Source organism: Caloenas nicobarica, chromosome 31 (genome assembly GCF_036013445.1).
Source record: "Caloenas nicobarica isolate bCalNic1 chromosome 31, bCalNic1.hap1, whole genome shotgun sequence".
Taxonomy (NCBI): Eukaryota; Metazoa; Chordata; class Aves; order Columbiformes; family Columbidae; genus Caloenas; species Caloenas nicobarica.
In genome coordinates, this window is record NC_088275.1 from 1,377,327 (window position 1) to 1,394,551 (window position 17,225).

Here is a 17,225-nt window from a genome sequence, read left to right on the forward strand (position 1 = left end):
CTTCCCAACCTGGAAAACCAGGATAGGCTTTGCCATCATGTCTGGTTTGGTGTGAGAGCTAGTGAAATTTGGTTTCAGAGAACATTCCGAGACCGTCAATTAGAAGTCCCCCAAAGTGAAAAATACTATTTATTCCTCACTTGTATTTTTTGAAAGGGGAAGTTAAATAGATGACGAACACAAGCAGACACTAACCATGTTGCTTTTTGTTCTTTTGAATGTGGGCCGAATTAACGAGTGAAATAATTGCTCCAGAATAGTGACAAACAACTTAAAAAGGAGAAAAATCTCTCTTCACACAGCAAGTAGTCAGGATATTTCTAGCTTTAAGTGGCCATAATCACATACAGACAAGAAATACAAGTAATTTTTGTGACCCTCAGTGTTTAGTTCTTCACGTGTCTTGGCTCGGATCTTGGAGGGTTGGGGAAACTTCCATTCCCAGTCTCGCCGATCTTGCTTTACTGGGCAGAACTGGTGGCTCAGTCACCCGGTGAGGACGTGAGGGATGAGGGGGACGTTCTAGAGGGGGTTGGATCTGGCTCGTTCCGTCCTAGCGCTGCTGTTTCTCCACCCCGGCAGTGAGCATCGCCAGCTTTGTGACCGTCAAGAGACCCGGGGTGACGGGAGAGAACAGCAACGAGGTGGCCAAGCTGGTGAACACCCTGAACACGGTTCCTTCGTTAGGCCAGAGCCCCGGCCCGCTCGTGGTTTCCAACAGCAGCCCCGTGCACGGTTCCCAGAGATCCAGCGTTTCCGAGTCCTCGTCGTCGTCCTCCTCGTTAAAAGGTCTGTATTAACTCGATCGGTTCCACCAAGACCCCAGAGTGAAAAAACGCGAACCTGTAACTGCTGAGATTCGCTAATAGGGATAAACGCTTGAAAAGCTTTGCTGTTAACTACCTCAGCTTTATCTGCGCAGTTATCTGGTGATTCTGGTTTGTGTGGAGATGTTTGCACCCCTTATTTTGTTTTATTATTCCAAATTACTGCTGTGCATGTTGCCATCTTGAGAACACACACACACCTGAAATGTGCTACACTAGGAGGCAAAAGGGTAAAATCTTGGCTTCTCTTCTTCCAAAAAAGCACTTTCCTGAGGCGTTCGGGAGTCCAAAAGTTGATTAAAGGGATGTTTTGTGTCATCCGTATTCTGCCTTTCTTGCTACAGCTGGAGGAGAAGATGAGGCTGATGGAAAAACAAAGCAAACACTTAAAGAAACCAAACAAATCTTTAAAGAAAAAGGGGAGATGAGCTGATCTTGTTTCCTTTTTTTAAAAAAAAATATTTTTATTAAGTCTAATTTTGAGACACTTCTATTTTACTCTAGCTACAGAGGGTTCTGTATTGTCATCCAGATTGTCGGAGGGGTTTACATACTTTTCCCTTTTTCATGCCTCTTCCAGTTGAGTCAGTAGTTAAGAGCAGAGCTCTTGAAATGAAAGTATTTCAGCGTACCAAAAAGCTTGCCTAGATCTACGGCGACATGTAACAGTTCTCATTTTTGTGTGTTTTTTCCCTGTTGCAGTCAGTTCATCTCCTATTCCCACATTCGATTTGCAAGACGGCGGCAGGAAGGTTTGCCCGCGGTGCGACGCACAGTTTCGGGTCACGGAAGCTCTCAGAGGACACATGTGTGTAAGTGAGCGCTTAACGTTACTCCTTAGTCTTTGTTTAACGTAGTTCTTGCGAGTTTAATGCGCGGAGTTTTTGTCGTGTGGTTCTTTTCCTTTTAGTACTGCTGCCCTGAAATGGTTGAGTTCCTCAAGAAAAGAAAATCTTTAGAATCTGAACCAAATATTCAATCTGCAAAGCCTCCGTCTCCAGAAAAAACTACAGCCGTTGCTTCACCACCCTCTTCCACTCCCAGCCCTGCGCTGTCCCCGCCTGCCAAAGCCCCAGAGCCTGGCGAAAACGTCGTCGACGCGTCCCAAAGCAAGCTCATCATGTTGGTCGACGATTTCTACTACGGCAGAGACGGCGGCAAAGTGAACCAGCTGCTCAACTTCCCCAAGGTCCCCACCTCCTTCAGGTGTCCGCACTGCACCAAGCGGCTAAAGAACAACATACGGTAAGAGGAGCGCGGCGTTTTGCAAAAATAGTGTTGTGACTGCCTCGGATCTGCAAAATCAAGGTGAGCGTGAGTGTTGGTCCCTCAGGCCCCGCAGCTTTCCTGCGTTGGAGTGTCGTGGGTTAACCCGAGCTGGCGATACAACCACACAGCCACTCGCTCACCTCCACAAATAGGGGAGAGAATCAACAGGGAAGGGAGAAACTTGGATTGAGATAAACACGGTTTAATAAAATAACAAAATACTAATACACTACTAGTAAAGATATATATAAAATAGAAATAAAAGATACTCAAGGCAATTCCTCATGAGCTCTGTCCACAACTGAGCAGCCAGTCCCAGGAAACGGCACCTGGTCCCACAGCCCATCCCAGAGAAAGGAAAGAGGGAAAAAGGCAGAAAAGCCCAGAGGCCTCTGCAAAATGGCAAAAGGCCAAACTAAAAGTCCCACACCAAAAACTCCCCTGGCACCAACAAAAAAAGAGCGAAGAAGAAAAAAACAACATGCGCAGGAGAAAGCACCTGAGAGACAGATAGTGGAAGAGCCAACCGGAAGGTCCCAACTCTCCTTAAATAATTAGCATAACACTAATGGGCTGGAACACTCTGATTGCTCAGTCTGGGTGTCAGTCCAGCTCTGTCCGTCCATCCCCTTCCGCGCTGCCTCACACCTGTGGGCAGAGCTCAGAGTGTCCTTGGCTCTCAGAGCAGAGCAATTCCAAACATTAACTCTGTGGTGGGCTGTTGTCTCTTGTTCTCAAACTAAGTCCAAATAATGAGCGTGCGAGCTATGGAAAAGAAAGGTGTCTAACTGCATGAGGAAAATTAAGCCATTTTCAGTCAAACCAGCACATGGAGCTTAGGCCCAGAACCGAAGCACAAAAGGGGAAGATTTGCCCATCAGTTCGAACAATTTCATTTATATTCTTCAGCAGAGAAGCCTCATCGCTAGTCTGACTAGATAATAAGAAAGAATTCTTCTTGAAGAGGTGCTCTTCTCATTTTTATTGAATGCTTTTCCAACAGAGGGAGAAAATATTTCAGTGGCATAGTGTGTTGTTCTGAGCAAGCCCCTGTATCGTTCTGTTGCGATAACTGCGCTTCTTGAAGTTGAAATGTTTTGTCCTCACTGGCGGAACGCCAGGTTGCGGGGTCAGAAATGAGGAGCACAGCCCTCGTACCGCAAAATCTGTTCTCTAGAGCCGGGCAGCTGGTTGCTGGCTAGGGGGAGACTTTGCTTTTGGTGGGAAGAGCGAGAAGGAAACGTCTCAACGCCACTAATGAACCTTGCGGCGCGGCGTTGGTGATGGTTACCGGTGCGCGGCGGCGCGGTTCCCTCTCACGCGCTTTCCGTTCGCCTCCGGCAGGTTCATGAATCACATGAAGCACCACGTGGAGCTGGACCAGCAGAACGGCGAGGTGGACGTGCACACCATCTGCCAGCACTGCTACCGCCAGTTCTCCACGCCCTTCCAGCTCCAGTGTCACCTGGAGAATGTCCACAGTCCCTACGAGTCCACCAGTGCGTCCGTTTTGCTCTTGTCGGCTGTTTGGGAGGGTTTCTGGCTGGTATTAATCTGTTGAGAAAGGTGTGTCTGTTCCACCCCGCCCAGCAGAAAAATCCATCTAAATCACATGTCTGCAAACTCAAGAGTATTTTAAAGACCAGATTCAACAGCAATGTCGTGCCGGAATTTAATTTTTACCAGTAGGTTGACATCTGATGTCAAACCTCTTGAAGTTTCCTCGTTGGGGCATCTTTTTACTTGCTGTATCTACCATTTTGTTTAAGAAAACCTTTTGGAAACCCCTTAGTTGTCTACCCACTTCAAAGAGTTGAGAGCTAGTTGGTTGGTTTTGGTTTAAGTTGTTACCAAAGAAACTTGTGACAGGCAGCGGATGTTTTTGTCCCTCTGCTCTTACCACCTTTCCCTTTCTCTTGCAGCAAAGTGCAAGATTTGCGAGTGGGCGTTTGAGACGGAGCCGATGTTCCTGCAGCACATGAAGGACACGCACAAGCCCGGGGAGATGCCCTACGTGTGTCAGGTATCCGAGGGGCTTCGGTGGCTCAATTTCAGAGAATTAGAGGAAATCCGGCGTCTTTTAGCCAAGCGCGCGCTCCCAGCGGTCCAGACTTGCGCCGCAGAGCGGCGCGAGATCTCCACGTTCCGGCGGTGGATGCGAGACGAATTCCTGCGTAATTTCGGCGTGAATTGTTTCGGCAGGTCTGTCAGTACCGCTCGTCGCTCTATTCTGAGGTTGACAGCCATTTCCGCATGATCCATGAGGACACGCGGCACCTGCTCTGTCCCTACTGCCTCAAGGTCTTCAAGAATGGCAACGCCTTCCAGCAGCACTTCATGAGGCACCAGGTACGTCGGTGGGTTTGTTTCGGGTGCTTCCCGTGATTAATTAATTAATCCAGCCTCCTCGTAGGGATCGCACGGAAGGGAAGAGGCCGTGCTCTTCTGCCGGGGGCACAGATTTGTGTTACACAGCAGAAAAAAAACCCCTTTTGCTGGGTTGTGTTTGCTTCGTGTGCTGATTAACCTGCTCGTTTAGGCTTTTATCTCCAGGTAATAAATAAATAACCCTGTATGCACACAGACGAACGGCGCTTTTGTAGCTTAGCGATCCGGTTGTGTGTTTCGGCTATATTGACGGCGTATTTTGCGCAGCTGTAGCTGAAGTGGATAGAAATGTCCCGCTCTTCAAAGATTTGCCCCTGAACCTTCTCTGACTCCCAGCAGAGGCAGCTTTGGAAGGAAAAATGGGGCTGCCTTTGGTTTCCCAGAGAGGAAAAGTGTGCGGTGTGGTTTTTTTGGTTGTTTCGGTGTGTTTGATTTTGTGCGGTGAGGTTTTTTTTGCCTTTTGTTTCTTCGTTTTTTAAACCTGCTGCATTTTGACTTCCTTTTCACTAAACCAAAATGTCTTTCATTTGCATTTGCTTTAGAAGAAGAGTGTTTACCATTGCAACAAGTGCAGGCTCCAGTTCCTATTTGCCAAGGATAAAATCGAACACAAGCTGCAGCACCACAAAACTTTCCGAAAGCCCAAACAATTGGAAGGATTGAAACCTGGAACCAAGGTCAGAAATCCGAGTTAACTGGATTGCCGCGTATTTATTAAGTGCTGCAAAAACTGCTGTTTGCTTCAGCTGCATCACTCACAGGGACAGAAAACTCTGTGTTCTGTCCGTGTTGGGTTAATCGGATATTTTGTAGAAATAATAAGGGAGAGAGAGGAGGGGAAGGTGGCCGGGCAGAGCCTGAACTCCCCTAATGAAGGTATCGCCAAGCGAAGGTACCTGAGCGAGCTGGACACCCTTTGGGCACAAAATCATGTCCAGAGGGGCACAAATTATGTCCAGGAGCATCTCTTTGTGCTCTGAGAGAGGAGCCGGAACGGTAACAAGTGTGTTTGAGGGGGTGTTTGTACCTGTTTGCCGCAGGTGACGATCAGGGCGTCCCGAGGACAACCGCGGACACTGCCGCTGTCTTCAAACGACATGTCGCAGGGCGCCGGGCACGAAACGGCCGCGTTGTCGTCCGCTACCGACCCCCAGCCCATCTTCCTGTACCCGCCCGTCCAGAGGAACGTCCAGAAGAGAGCAGTCAAAAAGATGTCAGAACGTTTGGCCAAATTTCGAATTAAAAATAGATTTTTTTAATTTTTTTTTTTTTAAAAAGGAAACGTAGTTAGCTCTTTAATGGCGACGGGTAACGTGATCCGCGGCGCTGGGCCGCTCTGCCTGGCTGCTTGCCACGGAAGCTTTAGGAGAAGCCAGATCCCGCAAAACAAAACAGAAAATTCAGTCGCATTGTGAAACTCCTTGAGGTGAAAGCGCGAAATACAGAATTAGCTGGGCGCTTTTATAGAAATGACGGGATTTCATTGGCGTAAGGGCTTTCTGCCCAGCCGCTGTCCCGCTGCTTTGTCTTCAATATGTATTTTTTTTAATTTATCCACTTTCAATTGCGTACTCCTGACTAGAGCAAGTGGGAAAGGTTTAGCCTGGGGAGCCCAGGGTGCGAGCTGGGCCGTGGAATTCCTCAAGTTGGCGCGTCCATAAGTTCTTCTCTGTCCTGCTGCTCGTCAGGACCCCAGAGCCGCTGTTGAGACAATGGTGACAATGTCCTTGTTCCCTGCAGGAGCGTCCTGGGGCGACAGACGTGCCTGGAGTGCAGCTTCGAGATCCCCGACTTCCCCAACCACTTCCCCACCTACGTGCACTGCTCCTTGTGTCGCTACAGCACCTGCTGCTCCCGCGCTTACGCCAACCACATGATCAAGTACGTGCGGCAACGGTTCCTCCCGGAACACGACGCAAAATGTCGTTAAACCCACGATTGGCTCCATCTCTGCAAATTGTATTGCTCTTTAAATACCCGGAGTCATTCCGACATTTAATAAACTCTCTTGTCTTACAGCAACCACGTTCCTCGGAAGAGTCCAAAGTACTTGGCTTTGTTTAAGAACTACACTGCCTGGTAATGCGATTCTTGTCTTATTTTAATCACCAGGGAATCTAATCTGCGTTTGCTTTCGGGTCTTCCAGTTCTGTTCTTTCTTCTGAAGCAGCTCCCCTTATTTTTTTGCAACACGGGGAAATACGTTGAATTAAGGGCAAGAGTGGGAGTTACTGGTTTGGGGTTGGGACATTGCCTGTGTGTACTGGAGCGTGACCATTTTATTTCTAATTGTTATTGAGGGGCTGTACACACTTCCATATCTGATACTAAACTCACTTCGTTTTTGCCTTTTTTTTCCCTTCCAGTGGTGTAAAACTGTCCTGTTCCTCTTGTCTCTTTGTGACATCTGAGGGGGACGCAATGGCCAAACATCTGGTCTTCAATCCCTCACACGAGTTTAGTAACATTATTTTCCGAGGTAAGAGTTTCGGAAAGGAGCGGAAAAGTCACAAAAGATGAACGCGGGACACGACACATCAGTTCGTGTCCCGAGTTGTGATCAAACCTTGTCGAGCCGGCATTGTTACGGTGATGGGGGAGCAGGAGATGTTCCCAGGGACAAAGCCCGAAGGCTTCAGCCATTGCCTCTGTTCTCAGGCACATCTTTGTGCCGCGGTGACACCGGCAGCTGTTCGTGCCAGGTTTGGAGCCCCAAAGTGGCTCGTTCCAGCCGTTTGACGGCAAAAACCCACAGGGATTGGGCCAGGGCTGAATTTCCCTGACCAAACGCCTTTTGTCACTGCAAAGCGACAGGGGGTTTGTCGAGGGTTTTGTCCCTTGTCCCTGGCGGTTCCAGGGTGCCGATCGGCCGCTCCGCAGTGACATGGGGACACGGTGACACAGAGGGACGCTGCTCCTCTCTGCAAGAGCTCCTTTGTTTGCACTGACTTTGTTTGCCAAGCTACAAATGGGTTCGTTTTGTTTTTTTCTCCACAGGGCCTACTTGGATATCACATTCCAGGTAAACTCTTTGTAAACTCATTATCAGATTCGCTTGGTGGGGTTGGGCTTTTGTTCGTTTGTTTTTCCCTCAACAGCTTCATTTGCCGGGTTTTAAGATGCTCCCGTGTTCTCTCCCTTCAAGGCACGTCCAGCCCCAGGACAAAAGCGTGAAGAACCCGTGTCCCACCTATTCCCCGAGTAAAGCTGCTACTGTGAAAACCAAGTCTGTGTTACCCGGCAAGGACGAGCCGGAGCTGGCGCCGGCGACGCACGAACAAGCCGCGCTGGGCCGGGAAGATGAGTCCTTCAACGTGAGCGCGCAGGACGACGAGCAGCCGGCCAAGGAGCCCGAACCCGCCGGCAAAAAGCTGCAGCTGTCGGTGAAAAAGCTGCGGGTCGTCCTGTTCGCCTTGTGCTGCACCACGGAGCAGGCGGCCGAGCATTTCCGCAACCCGCAGCGGCGCATCAAGCGCTGGTTGCGGAGGTTCCAGGCATTCCAAGAGGAGAACTTGGCGTCACTGTCGGAGGGCAAGTACCTGAGCCTGGAGGCCGAGGAGAAGCTGGCAGAGTGGGTGCTGACGCAGAGGGAGCAGCAGCTGCCCGTCAACGAGGAGACGCTCTTCCAGAAAGCCACCAAACTCGGCCGCTCGCTGGAAGGTGGCTTCAAGATCTCGTACGAGTGGGCGGTGCGGTTCATGCTGCGGCACAACCTCAGTACGCACGCGCGGCGGGCCGTGGCGCACCCCCTCCCCAAGGACGTGGAGGACAACGCCGGCTGCTTCATCGAGTTCGTGCAGCGGCAGATCCACACCCAGGACCTGCCTCTCTCCATGATCGCCGCCATCGACGAGATCTCGCTCTTCCTGGACGTGGAGGTGCTGAGCAGTGACGACCGCAAGGAGAACGCGCTGCAGACGGTGGGGACCGGCGAGCCCTGGTGCGACGTCGTTCTCACCATCCTCGCCGACGGCAGCGTCCTCCCCACGCTCGTCTTCTACCGCGGGCGCGTCCAGCCGCCCGCCAACGTGCCGGAGTCCATCCTGCTGGAAGCCAAGGAGGGCGGGTACAGCGACGACGAGGTGATGGAGCTGTGGGCGTCCCGCGTGTGGCAGAAACACACGGCGTGCCAGAACAGCAAGGGCATGCTGGTGCTGGACTGCCACCGCACGCACCTTTCCGAAGAGGTTCTGTCCCTTCTGAGCGCCTCCAGCACTCTCCCCGCCGTCGTCCCCGCCGGCTGCAGCTCCAAAATCCAACCCCTGGACGTTTGTATCAAAAGAACCGTGAAAAACTTCTTGCATAAAAAATGGAAGGAGCAAGCCAAGGAGCTGGCGGACTCCGGCTGCGACTCGGACATCCTGCTGCAGCTGGTGCTGTGCTGGCTGGCTGAGGCGCTGGAGGTGATCGCGGACTCGCCGGAGCTGGTGCAACAATCCTTCCTGGTGGCCAGCGTGCTGCCGGGGCCCGACGGCACCGCCAACTCACCCGCCCGCAACGCCGACATGCAGGAGGAGCTGATCGGCACGCTGGAGGAGCAGCTGAAGCTGGGCCAGCCCCGCGGCGCCGGCGAACGGCAGCGCCGGCAACCGGCCGAGGAACCCGCCGACCCCGACGTCCTGCACCGGCTCTTCGAGGGCGAGAGCGAGACCGAGTCTTTTTACGGCTTCGAAGACGCCGATTTGGAGCTGACGGAAATCTGAGGTGGTTCCCCGAAGGGTCGGGGGTTTGAGGTGAACATTGGTTGAGACCTTTACACTTCCCTGTGGATTTGTGGGTTTAGGAAACTCGTAGGCGATCACTCAGATCAATAGCCATTTATGCCGTTCATTTCTAAGTTTTGTGCTTTTTTTAAAAGGAAAAAAAAAAAAATCACTGTGTTGGTATTTTCTGAAGATATATTGTGGGTGAATATTTTTGCGTTTTCTTTACCTCACTGTATCATAGTTTTCTGTTTTTATTGTGCAGAAATGTTTTGAATTATACATTGTCAATGTGACCATTTCTAAAGAAAGGAAAAAAAACTATGTAGCTAATGAACCAGTATATAAATCTTTTGGGTTGTCTTAACACAGATTTTTTTTTTTTTTTAACACTTGACCCGGAGATTTAGGTTTCTGTGGAAAATTTAGATATGAGTTATTGCTTTAATGTGTGAACCTCTATAATTGGCCATTAAGATTTGGGGGGTTTTTGGTTCTTTTTTTTTTTTTAAAAAAGAAGAGTTAATTATTTTGCTCGTGAATTTGGACACGGGGTTAAACCACAAGCGTTTTTTTGCCTGTTCGATGCCAGCGAGCGGGGACGGAACTGAGAACCCCAAAACCTCCCGTTTTTCCCCCCGTTTCCGCGCCCGGAGAATTCGGGACATGGGGAAGGAGGGAAGTTTGGGTGGGGGTTAAACCGTACGGACCAGTAACCATCACTAACTAGTCCTGCTCAACCTGTGCTAACCAGCAGCCACTACGTTCCTTAGAATTAGAAATCCCCATTTAACGAAACAAAACTGTGACGTGCACAAGAAAAAAGAAAAGACGTTTGTTTTTATTTTTCACTGCCGGCTTCAGATTTTTCTACAATTTGCATGTTTGCGGGTTTTTTAACTGTACGTACTCTGGAATGAGCGGGAAGCGTTTGGACGCGCGGAACCGTTTGCGGAGGTTTGTGGCCCTTCCCGGCACCTGCAGCCCTGTAAATGCTTCGTCTTTCCGATGTACAGACGTGGAACATTTAATAAAACCAGGGAAATGGATTTATAAACACGTGTTTTTATTACCGAAGGCTATTGAACCTCGGGAGATCAATCCCGAGGAAACCCCGCGCTGGGGTGGTAATTAATTGTGTTTCCATGGCATTAATTGGGGGGTTTACGCTCCTGAGTAAACATTTTTACTGTTATTTATCTCGGGCTGTAGGAAATACCACTCTGAGGATTATTTATGAATTTATTTCACGTAAGGCCAAGAAATTCCCACCTCGGCCCCGTCTGAAAGCCCCGCTGGACTTTTCCACTAACCAGTGCGCTACTGGCAAATACTTTATGGGTTTTTTTAACAGAAAACACCTTTAAAGATGCGTTTTCATTCTGCCCACTGGTGCCTTTGAAAGGTTGAGGACGGTGGATTTCTTGAGGTTTTCCCGGAGCACGATACAACAAAAGTTTTACGGTCCCAGCCGCAGCACAAACACACAGTTTGGTCTTAACAGGTTTATTTTATTTCCGAGCAGGACCAAGAGCTTCCGCGGGCGCAGCGGATTTACAGCGAGCGGGTGAGAACGAGGCCGTTTTCGGCGGATCAGAGATCACTCGAAGCCGCTGCAAGAGGCGATTTTTAAGTCGGGATAACAAAAAGAAACCCCCTGCGCTACCAAAGCCAGCGTTTCCATTTTCGCCGGAGCGCGTTACCTGACGAGATGCGCGATCTCCCAGTTGGCCTCCAGTGTCAGCGGCCCCTCCACCTCCACCCCCTTCTCCGTGGCTGTGGCCACTTCGTACTGCGGAGAGAAAACACGGAAAATTCACCGGGAAGCCCCATTTCCGCACCCGGGAGAGCTTCAAGTGATAAACCGCTCTCAAAATCCCTTTAACATTTTACTTCTACAAGACGGCGGCGATGGGAGAAGCGGCAGGAGGCAGAAAACCGGCACGGCGGCTCCAGGACTCACCCTATTGAACGAGCGAGCGTCTCTGTAATACAAAATCTTCATGCAACGCTCGATCAGGTCTCGGGCCTCCTCCCGCGTCAGGCTGGGCTTCTTCTCCAGGACCTCCCTCATCAGCGGCTGGGGAAAAAAGAGAAATCGTAGAATAAAAAAAAAGAAATAAAACTCGGCGGCTGAGGTGGTTTGGTGGCAGAGGGTGCTCTACCTGCGCCAGGTACGCTCCGTAGCCCGTGGCGAGCGTCGGGGCTTCATAGGCCACACCGAGCATGTCCACGTAACCTAAAAAGCTGAGGGACGCGGTTGTGAGCGTGGCGGCAGCACCGGGGAGGGAGGATCCGGCTTTCGAGGGGCTGCACCCACCAGAGACCCCCCCCAAAATACGGGGACGTCTCCGCTCACCTCTCGCCGTTGTAGAAGCCGCCAATGACCACGGTGTTCCAGAGCGGGTTGATCTTGGAGCGCCGGTTGTACATGACCCGGGTGAGCCAGGAGTGAATGGCTTTGGGGCTGTAGCTGTGACCGTCCCCCAGCAGCTCCTCGTCGATCCTGATTCAGACAGAATTTCCCTGAGAAAAGCTGGAAGCCGGATCCGAGAGGAGGAGCCCCCTCCCAAAACCTCTTTTCCAACAAGATTTTACAGGAGGCGAATCAGCCAAAGGCCACAAACAACGACAGGAACCCGTTCCGCGCGGCGCTCGGATGAGAATTTGGAAAAGTCACTCGCGCCGAAGGGGCTGTGAGAGGACGGGGGGATTTCCGCTCCGTTTCGTCCCCGCTCAGCGACCGTGTTTAAGTCCTTTGGAGCCCAGCGCGGCCGGGAGGGAACTTACACCATCTGGTCAATGATCTGTTTGAGGTACTGGAAGTCGGCGTAGTCTCCGGAGGCGCCCAGCATGGTGGTGTCGTTCACCTTGAGCAGGCGCGAGATGCCGCGGAACCGGGCGAGGGAGCCGTAGGAGCCCATGGTGTCGGCCGCGATCATCACCCCCCCGGCAAACTTCACCCCCAGCACGGATGTGCCCGTCACCGTCGGGCTCCTGGGGACCCCAGTGTCAGGGTGGGAACCCGCTGCCTCCCCAGCCCCATCGCTGCCTCCCCAGCCCCATCGCTGCCCCTCTGCCCTCCCACCCCCATCACTGCTCCCCAGCCCACTCTGCCCCTCCCAGCCCCATCGCTACGCCCCTAAACCTGCCCCCCCAGCCGCATCGCTGTCCCCCAGCCGCATCGCTGTCCCCCAGCCCCATCGCTGTCCCCCAGCCCCATCGCTGTCCCCCAGCCCCATTGCTGCTCCCCCAGCCCCACTGCTGCCCCCCCAGACCCCTCTGCCTCCCAAAACCTGCCCCCCAGCCCCATCGCTGCCCCCCGCCCCATTGCTGCCCCTCAGCCCCACTGCTACCCTCCCAGCCCCACTGCTGCCCCCAGCCCCATTGCTGCCCCGCTGCTCCCCCAGCCCATTACTGCCCATCAGCCCCACTGCTGCCCCCCCAGACCCCTCTGCCTCCCAAAACCTGCCCCCCCAGCCCCATTGCTGCCCCCCCATTGCTGACCCCGCCCCATTGCTGCCCCCTCAGCCCCACTGCTGCTCCCCCCAGCCCCATTGCTGTCCTCCGCCCCATTACTGCCCCTCAGCCCCACTGCTGCCCCCCCAGACCCCTCTGCCTCCCAAAACCTGCCCCCCCAGCCCCACTGCTGCCCCCAGCCCCCTCTGCCCTCCAGCCCCCCCCAACCTGTCCCCCAGCCCCACTGCTGCCCCACTGCTGCCCCCCCAGCCCTGCTCCCCCAACTTCCCAGTTTCTCCAGCCCCTCTGCCCCGTTCCCCCCCCCAGTCCCTCCCCATCCCCGGTGCCCCCGGCCCCTCCCGCGCTCACAGGGTGCGGGTGAAGGGCACGATGCTGGTGACGGGGCCGGGCCCGCCGGGGATGTACGTTTGTCCCGGGGCTGGGCCCCCGGCCCAGAACGGCGGCGGCGCCCGCGCTCCCCCGACCTCCATCTTAGTCACGGTGCGGCCCGCGCTGCGCAGGCGCCAAGGAAGCGCGGCCGCTCCCGGCCGCCGTAGGCGGGGGTGTGGTCACGTGGCGTCGGCTTGGGCTTGGCTCGAGGCCTGGGCCGGGCGCCATCTTGTGTGTGGCGGAACGCGCCTGCGTGGGGACGGGGACGGGAAGGCCTGGGAGCGTCCCCGCCACGCCGTGTCCTGGGGAGCAGGCAGGGACGGCGGGGGGAGCCGTTCGGGAGCACGAAAGCGCCGCTGCCCCGGGCGCCCCCTCCGCTGCCCCAGATGCGGCTCCCTCCCCAAGATGGCGGCACAGGGCGGGGCGGTGCCGGTCGCATCACGTGACGGCCGGGCCGGGCCGCCGATGGGGGCGTGGTTATGGGCGTGGCGTGCCGGTTTGACCACGCCCATTGGGCGGGGCCGGGCGCGGCGCGGGCCAATGGGCGGTGCCGGGGGCGGGGCCTGGGCGAAGGTAACAGGTTGCGGTGGGAGCGGCGGGAGCGGCGGCGGCGGCGGTGAGTGCGGGGACAGAGGGACAGAGGGACAGGGGGACAGGGGGGCTGCAGTCCCGGGGGGTCCTGCTGTCCCGGGGCTGTACTGCTTTATGGCAGAGCCTACAGCGGCTGGGCCATAGGGGCTGCTGTCCTGGGGGGAGTCCTGTGGTCCCGGGTGGGTCTTGCCCTATGGCAGCGCCTATAGGGGCTGTTATTTCTGGTATGTGTCCTGCCCTATAGCAGCGCCTATAGGGGCTGGGGCCATAGAGGCTGCTGTTGCGGGAGTGTGCACTACCCTATGGCAAAGCTTATAGGGGCTGGGGCTATAGGGGCTGCTGTTGCGGGAGTGTGCATTACCCTATGGCAAAGCCTATAGGGGCTGGGGCCATAGGGGCTGCTGTTCCGGGAGTGTGCACTACCCTATGGCAAAGCCTATAGGGGCTGGGGCTATAGGGGCTGCTGTCCCACCAGAGTGCCCAGCCCTTTGGCAGCGCCCATAGGGGCCGGGTGTGTAGGTGTTGATCTTCCTGGAGCGTCCTGTTCCCTCTGGCAGCGTCTATAGGGCCTGTTGGCTTTGGCACGTGTCCTGCCCTACCTACGGCAGCGCCTATAGGGGCTGGGCCATAGGTGGTGTCCTTCCTGGGCTGTGCCTTGTCCTATTGTGGAACCTATAGGGACTGGGCCATAGGGCCTTTCCTTTGGAGGCTGACCCTATAGAAGATGCTGTAGGGGCTGGCTCTATGGGGACACTTGCTCAGCCTATAGCAGTCCCCTAAGTGTCACTTACCCTATAGCAGATCCTATATGGAGCCCCCAAGCTGCTCCCCCAGGGGAGGACCTGGGTTGTCCGTGCTCCACAGGGGATCTGCTGTCCCCTATAGGAGCTGCTTTACATCCCCTCTGGGGACTGTCCCTTCCATAGGGGACCAGAACGGAAAATCTGGGGCTCAGGCTTTGTCCCCGTCACCCCCCAACCCACCCACTGCCTCCAGACTCGTCTGTGTCCCCAGGTCCCCAGCGTGCGGGTCCCCGTCCTCCCTGGGGTCACACCCCGTTTTGGGGTGAAACCAGAGCATGCGTGACACCCGGTGGTTTGCGCGGATCCGCGTCGTGTCCCCCGGGGAAATATCGACCAAAATAACTCTGGTTTCACGGCACGATTTGCTTGGAAACCGCTAAACGGACCCGATCGGCGCCGCGGGAAACGCCGTGCGGTGTGGCTCGCGGCGCCGCAGTGGAGGTTGTGGTTTGGTGACGGTGGAGCTCGCGGTTTGGTGACCCCGCGGGTCCCGCCGCAGGGACGGGGCGTTGGGCAGAAACGGGATTTTCCAGTATCGCGGTTGATGATTAACCCCAGGGCGCTGCCCGCGAAGGAATTTGGAATTCGGTTCTTATCAGGTTCTTGTCGGAGCCCCAGGGGACGTCACCTGTGGGGTGACCCTTGTCCCCGCCGACATCTCACCTCCTCCAGCCCCGGCGCGGTGTCACGGCGTCACCGTCGGCCCGTCCCTGCCGCGTGACGCAGGTGTCCCGGTTTCGGGTTCCTCCGACCCGGCCGAGGGTTTGCGGCAGAGCTGGAACAGCCGGTGCCGGGCAGGGCGCGGGCGCCGCAAACCAGCCCCGGACTTTGGCCGCGAGCGAAACCAGCGCTGCGGCAAACAGGGTTGGGCGAGGTGGAGCCGAGCGCTGGGGAAACCCTCACCGGGAACGGCCGCGCCAAAAAACAGGTGACGGGGGAAACACGCCGGGTCGGTGGCTCCCCGCACACGGGGTGTTTTGGGGTGACCCGACGTCCTCTGCGCGCCGTGTCCGGGGGTGCCGCAGCCGCACGACCCGCTCGGTTCGCACCCAGATAGTGGGAAACCGGCTCCGGCATCACCGCCCGGCGGTGCCGGAATGTGATGCTGGCGGTCGAGTGACCCGGCTGACCTTGATGGAGCAGGATCGACCCGACCCCGCGGCCGTCGCTGGTGTTTCGGGTGCTGCTGGGGGAACCGGGGCGAACCGCAGAACTCGGAGCCTTTTCCAGCGGCGCCTGCACGTTGCAAAACAACTTTTCTGGGTGAGCGTCCCCGGGCACAAAGGGCTCATTGTGCGACCGGTGCGGAGTTGGCCGCTCGCCATCCCCGGCCGCGGTGCCGGAGCTGCGTGACCACCGGCCCGGGTCCCTCCTGCCATGGCCAAGAACCCGCTGGTTTATCCCCAATTTTAACCCCTGGGCCCTTGCCCCTCGCCGCCCACCCAAAGACCTCTCCGAGGTGGGTACTGCACCACAGTTCCCGCTTTGGTGGAAAATCCTGAACTTTGCTGCCCCAGCTGGTTCCCTCTTCTCAGGTCGCTGCGGGCTGAGGGGACATTGTGGTCCCCAAGGTGACACTGCGGTCCTGAGGGACACGACTAATGGGATTTGCCCCAGAGCGTGTTGATAAAGCCATGTCTGTCGCTGATCTCGTTAGCAGGACCCGGTGCAGGGATAATGAGCTCAGGAGCTGGGGGCTCTTCTCTCATCCGCTGCTCTTGTTCTTAAATAAATCCTGGTCGCTGCGGCTGCTGCCGTCACCGCGGGGTCCGGGCAGGGACACAGGGACCCGCAGGGCTCGGGGTGATGCCGGAGGCACCGCAGGAGCTGCCCCTGCTGGGTTGTGGCCGGGGACGGGAGCAGATGGCGCTGACAGGAGCTGGCAGGGCCGGGGGAGCGAACAGCAAGTCCTTCCTGGCACTGCCCGGCACTCGCAGCTGCTCCGGCACCTCCGGCAGAAAGCCGGGTCCTGCGGCAGCTCCTGCATCCACCGCTCCATCTGCATCCCCACTGAGCATCCTCCCCTCCACCTGCATCCCCGCTGAGCATCCTCCCCTCCACCTGCATCCCCGCTGAGCATCCTCCCCTCCACCTGCATCCCCGCTGAGCATCCTCCCCTCCACCTGCATCCCCGCTGAGCATCCTCCCCTCCACCTGCGTCCCCGCTGAGCATCCTCCCCTCCACCTGCGTCCCCGCTGGGCATCCTCCCCTCCACCTGCATCCCCGCTGAGCATCGTCCCCTCCACCTGCATCCCCGCTGAGCATCGTCCCCTCCACCTGCATCCCCGCCGAGCATCCTCCCCTCCACCTGCATCCCCGCTGAGCATCCTCCCCTCCACCTGCATCCCCGCTGAGCATCCTCCCTCCACCTGCATCCCCGCTGAGCGTCCTCCCCTCCACCTGCATCCCCGCTGAGCATCCTCCCTTCCACCTGCATCCCCGCTGAGCATCCTCCCTCCACCTGCATCCCCGCTGAGCATCTTCCCTCCACCTGCATCCCCGCTGAGCATCCTCCCCTCCACCTGCATCCCCGCTGAGCATCCTCCCTCCACCTGCATCCCCGCTGAGCATCGTCCCCTCCACCTGCATCCCCGCTGAGCATCCTCCCCTCCATCCCATCCCTGCTTCGTCCCCACCTGTCCCCGCTCGGCACTGGAGCAGCTGTGGGGACAACAGTCAGAGCTGAGCTGAAAACACGGGGTTTATGGTTTGGGGTTTGGGCTTTGTTTGTTGATTCTCCCCAGGCCCAGGAGGGGTTTGAGCAGCCCCTGCCCGGCTCAGGGTCCCCTCGTGT

General features: G+C 56.0%; 2 protein-coding genes across 4 annotated transcripts in view; one reads left to right on the forward strand and one right to left on the reverse strand.

Moving 5' to 3' along the window:
- POGZ (pogo transposable element derived with ZNF domain) overlaps positions 1–10,224 on the forward strand; it is a 21,991-nt gene extending 11,767 nt beyond the window's left edge. For 2 of the 3 annotated variants that reach the window (XM_065653601.1, XM_065653602.1), the window contains 13 exons: positions 583–789; positions 1,530–1,639; positions 1,738–2,072; positions 3,441–3,595; positions 4,019–4,119; positions 4,299–4,445; positions 5,027–5,161; positions 5,525–5,697; positions 6,225–6,365; positions 6,504–6,563; positions 6,851–6,963; positions 7,482–7,506; positions 7,630–10,224. In XM_065653601.1, coding sequence (XP_065509673.1) covers positions 583–789; positions 1,530–1,639; positions 1,738–2,072; positions 3,441–3,595; positions 4,019–4,119; positions 4,299–4,445; positions 5,027–5,161; positions 5,525–5,697; positions 6,225–6,365; positions 6,504–6,563; positions 6,851–6,963; positions 7,482–7,506; positions 7,630–9,187 — 3,260 coding nt within the window. In that variant the 3' untranslated portion in view covers positions 9,188–10,224. The remainder of the gene's footprint in view (positions 1–582; positions 790–1,529; positions 1,640–1,737; positions 2,073–3,440; positions 3,596–4,018; positions 4,120–4,298; positions 4,446–5,026; positions 5,162–5,524; positions 5,698–6,224; positions 6,366–6,503; positions 6,564–6,850; positions 6,964–7,481; positions 7,507–7,629) is intronic. The other variant, XM_065653603.1, reaches the window with a different exon arrangement.
- A 453-nt stretch (positions 10,225–10,677) lies between these two features.
- Positions 10,678–13,171, reverse strand: PSMB4 (proteasome 20S subunit beta 4). Its single transcript, XM_065653610.1, has 7 exons — positions 13,016–13,171; positions 11,978–12,184; positions 11,547–11,693; positions 11,353–11,434; positions 11,151–11,267; positions 10,891–10,979; positions 10,678–10,800 (listed from the first exon to the last, which is right to left on the reverse strand). The coding sequence occupies exons 1-7, from the start codon at positions 13,135–13,137 to the stop codon at positions 10,788–10,790; spliced, it is 777 nt and encodes a 258-aa protein (XP_065509682.1). The 5' UTR covers positions 13,138–13,171; the 3' UTR covers positions 10,678–10,787.
- Between the last annotated feature and the right edge of the window lie 4,054 nt (positions 13,172–17,225).